Genomic DNA, 3,314 nt, shown 5'->3' with positions numbered 1-3,314 from the left:
TAAGCGATACTGGAGAGGTGATTCATTCCTCTCGACAAACTGGTGGTGAACCATAGCCTCATAATCCAAATAAGTAGGAGGCAACTCAATATCATCTTCACGTATGGCTATACCAAGAAAATTAGCTATGTGGGTTGCATAAATTCCACCAAAGAAATCTCCATTAAATCTATTAAGATGCAACCTACGTGCAACAATGGCTCCCAAATTATAAGATTTATCTCCTAACACGGCACTCCTAAGAATACTGAGGTCAGGGACACACATGTGACATGCCTCATCTTTACCATTAATGCATCTACCTATGAAGAGAGCAAAATAATGTATAGCAGGAAAGTGAATGCTCCATATGGTAGCTTGTGTTATATCTCTAGATTCCCCCACGGTTATACTAGCAAGAAAATCTATAAATTCAGATTTGCGAGGTTCCCTAACACTACCCCATTGTGGAAGTTTGTAAGCAGTGGTAAAATCCTCTAAATCCATAGTGTAAGAATTTTCATAAAGATCAAACAGGACAGTTGGAGAATTACGTGAAGATGAAAATTCAAACATCCTCACAAAGGAACTAGTGAGATAGTGATACTGGCTGCACTTTTCTTCCTCGAAGCTCACAAGATCAGTGTTACGCAAATATGCGTTAAATTCTTCCTTAATTCCTGTGAAACACCACGCTCAAGCATCCTAAATTGTAACATATTTACCTATGGAGAGGCAGATGAGCAAGATATATACCAACAACATTTTTAACAAGTGGATTATCTTACCGTCTTATTTGCACAAGCATGAAGATAGCAGGTGCCATGTATGTTGCAATGCAGTTGCCAAATTTTTTGACTTGATCATCTATTGAAAATAGGCACTGAGTACATTGTATGCATGATCTGCAGTTGCCATGTGAAACCAACTATAGTTGCCATGTGTGTTGAACTGTAGTTTCCATGTGTAACGAACTGTAGTTGCCATGTGAAATGATAGGTAGTTGACATGTGAGACAAAACTGCAGTTGCCATGTCTTATGAACTGCATTTGCCATGTTGAATGAATTGCATTTGCCATTTTAAATGAACTGCATTTGCCATGTTGAATGTTATGCAGTTGCCATATGAAATATCATGCAGTTGTCATGTGGAAACAAACAACCCAAGAAAAATGTGGGAAAAATAAGGATTTCCATGCCATCATTATTTTAGATACGTTTGCTATGTCACGACCTACCTCGACATAAGGTGCTACGAACATCATATAATAGTCCAACAAAAAGCCCAAAAACATGCAGATTCTAGGAAGAAATAAAGTGTGCCAGCATGTATACAGCTTACCAGGTGGATGAACATACGTTCAAGGTGTGTTCTCTCTTGGGCATGTCCAATTCAGAACCTGAAGACCCGTACAAGGGAAGGAACTACTTTGTGAAGGCCTTGGTAAACGAAGGTGAATACTACTGCCAATGCTGCAAATTCGAACGGGACGGGATTATGTGCTGTCATATACTAAAAGTAATGGACATCCATGCGGTAACACGATTGCCCCACCATTTCATACGGTGGCGATGGACTTGGGACGCTGACGATGCGTTGGGGCCACAAACATCAAATGCAGTTTTGGTTGTGCATGATGAGAGACCATAGGCAACCATGGACGTCGTGAGGCACATTGTGTTGACAAACAACTATACTAAACTAATAGATGAAGCATGCAAGAGTGATGAGACAGCGAGGGTGGCAGAAAAATATAGGAAGGCCCTGAAAAGAGAGCTTGATGAGATCAAAAAGAGGAAGGCTGAAGAAGCCTTACACAAGTTCCCTCCCATCTCAAGTGTGCCTTCGTCCACATGTCCATCATCTGAAAACTCGGAGGTAGGGTCTGGAACAGCAAGCACGCAAACCCAGGTCAGGAACCCGCCCTGTTCCATCACAAAAGGGCGTCCAAAATAGGTGAGATTCAAATTGGGGTTGTAAATTTAAGCAAAGCACAAGAAAACAAAGAAAGGGACGGGCAACCCATAAGGAAATGTGGAGGATTATAACTTGGGTGTTGGTGACATTTTTGTGAGCTAAATGATCAAAAGGTTGTAAAAAATGGGAGAATGATTGTTGGTGGACATCAAAATTTAAAGAAAGTGCCATGTATGAATGACTATAATTGCCACATATGTGCTACTAAATCTGCCATATAGCTTCCATCGAATCTGCCATGTAATTTTTACTTAATCTGCCATCGCGTACATTTTCGTTTTCAGAATACGCATTTTTTCCACACATATTGTATTGTACACATACTATGAACAAACTAGTTGGAACGATCACGTGCAAAAACACGAGAGAACGGTTTGCTTATGGACTACCTACCATGCTAACTGATACAGTTAGCAATGCAAATAACCCCAAAAAACAAAAAAACAGAATGATTACTTTTACTAATCGTCCCTGATCAACTATATTTGTCGTGTTTCAGACATCATAGATGCATTCAAGCACCCAACTGGTACTACCAACCACAAAACGCATAATAATACTGAACATAAACGTAGCTGTTGTCACACCTAAGCAGGTTTAGATACACACATATATTACAAAATATTCAAATGGCACTCACACGCCACCACTATAAACTAGACTACGGGGGATGCAGTCATAACATAGCACACAGACATAGTTTTAAAATAACAAGTTGATACCTTACATTCCTCAGCCACAGATTGTAAGGTAGGCATGCGGTATGGAGCATCATGTACTCACTTGTACTTCTTGTTGGCCTTTTTCACAGCTTCCTCTATGAACTCTCGTGTGTTTGCCCACGTGTTGAAATCTTCATTCATCAACCAGTTCCATGTGTATATTTTATGGAGCTCGACGACCATTGCAACTGTGATGACAGGGACCCGTCGACCTTCCCACTTTGCAAGGTATTCCAGCGTGTGAAAGCCATAGTCATGCCTATAAAGAAAAGAATCATGTGAACTCAGGAGAACAGAAAAAATCATAAACTTCAATGCATATGTGACAAGGTTTAGGATTGATGTGGAGGACACATGAAAAATATAGTAATTACCTGTTTCCTTGCTTCGTAGTCGTGACATACTCGATTGGAAAATGACTAATCTGGACCCTTGAGTTTTCATAATGATGGTTCCATGTCTCTTTCAGGTTGTCGATAAAGAATTCAGCATGTGTAGTAAGGTCTTCATTAGCTTCTAAACACATTGAATCGAGCACCTCAAATCGTTGGTTCTTCAGGTCAAGGCAAATTGCATAATGGTGACCACACTTGTCATTTGGGTTGTCTGGTGCAAGCTCCTGGAACATGGGGAA

At 40.3% G+C, this 3,314-nt stretch overlaps 1 protein-coding gene across 1 annotated transcript; it reads right to left on the bottom strand.

The window, feature by feature from the left end:
* Nucleotides 1-2,725: 2,725 nt before the first annotated feature.
* LOC147990983 (uncharacterized) lies at nt 2,726-3,314 on the bottom strand. The gene is made up of 2 exons (XM_087534704.1): nt 3,055-3,314; nt 2,726-2,939 (listed from the first exon to the last, which is right to left on the bottom strand). The coding sequence occupies exons 1-2, from the start codon at nt 3,306-3,308 to the stop codon at nt 2,738-2,740; spliced, it is 456 nt and encodes a 151-aa protein (XP_087390830.1). The 5' UTR covers nt 3,309-3,314; the 3' UTR covers nt 2,726-2,737.

Source organism: Triticum urartu, chromosome 1A (genome assembly GCF_056163025.1).
Source record: "Triticum urartu cultivar PI428250 chromosome 1A, HENAU_Tu73, whole genome shotgun sequence".
Lineage (NCBI taxonomy): Eukaryota > Viridiplantae > Streptophyta > Magnoliopsida > Poales > Poaceae > Triticum > Triticum urartu.
The sequence above is the reverse complement of the archived record's forward strand: the minus strand, read 5'-3'. Positions and strand labels throughout refer to the sequence as shown.

Coding starts and splice junctions, on each gene's coding strand:
- LOC147990983 (XM_087534704.1), bottom strand. CDS start 3,308: ATGTTCCAGGAGCTTGCACCAGACAACCCAAATGACAAGTGTGGTCAC. Junction 2,940..3,054: donor ACTACGAAGCAAGGAAACAG/GTAATTACTATA, acceptor TTTTCTTTATAG/GCATGACTATGGCTTTCACA.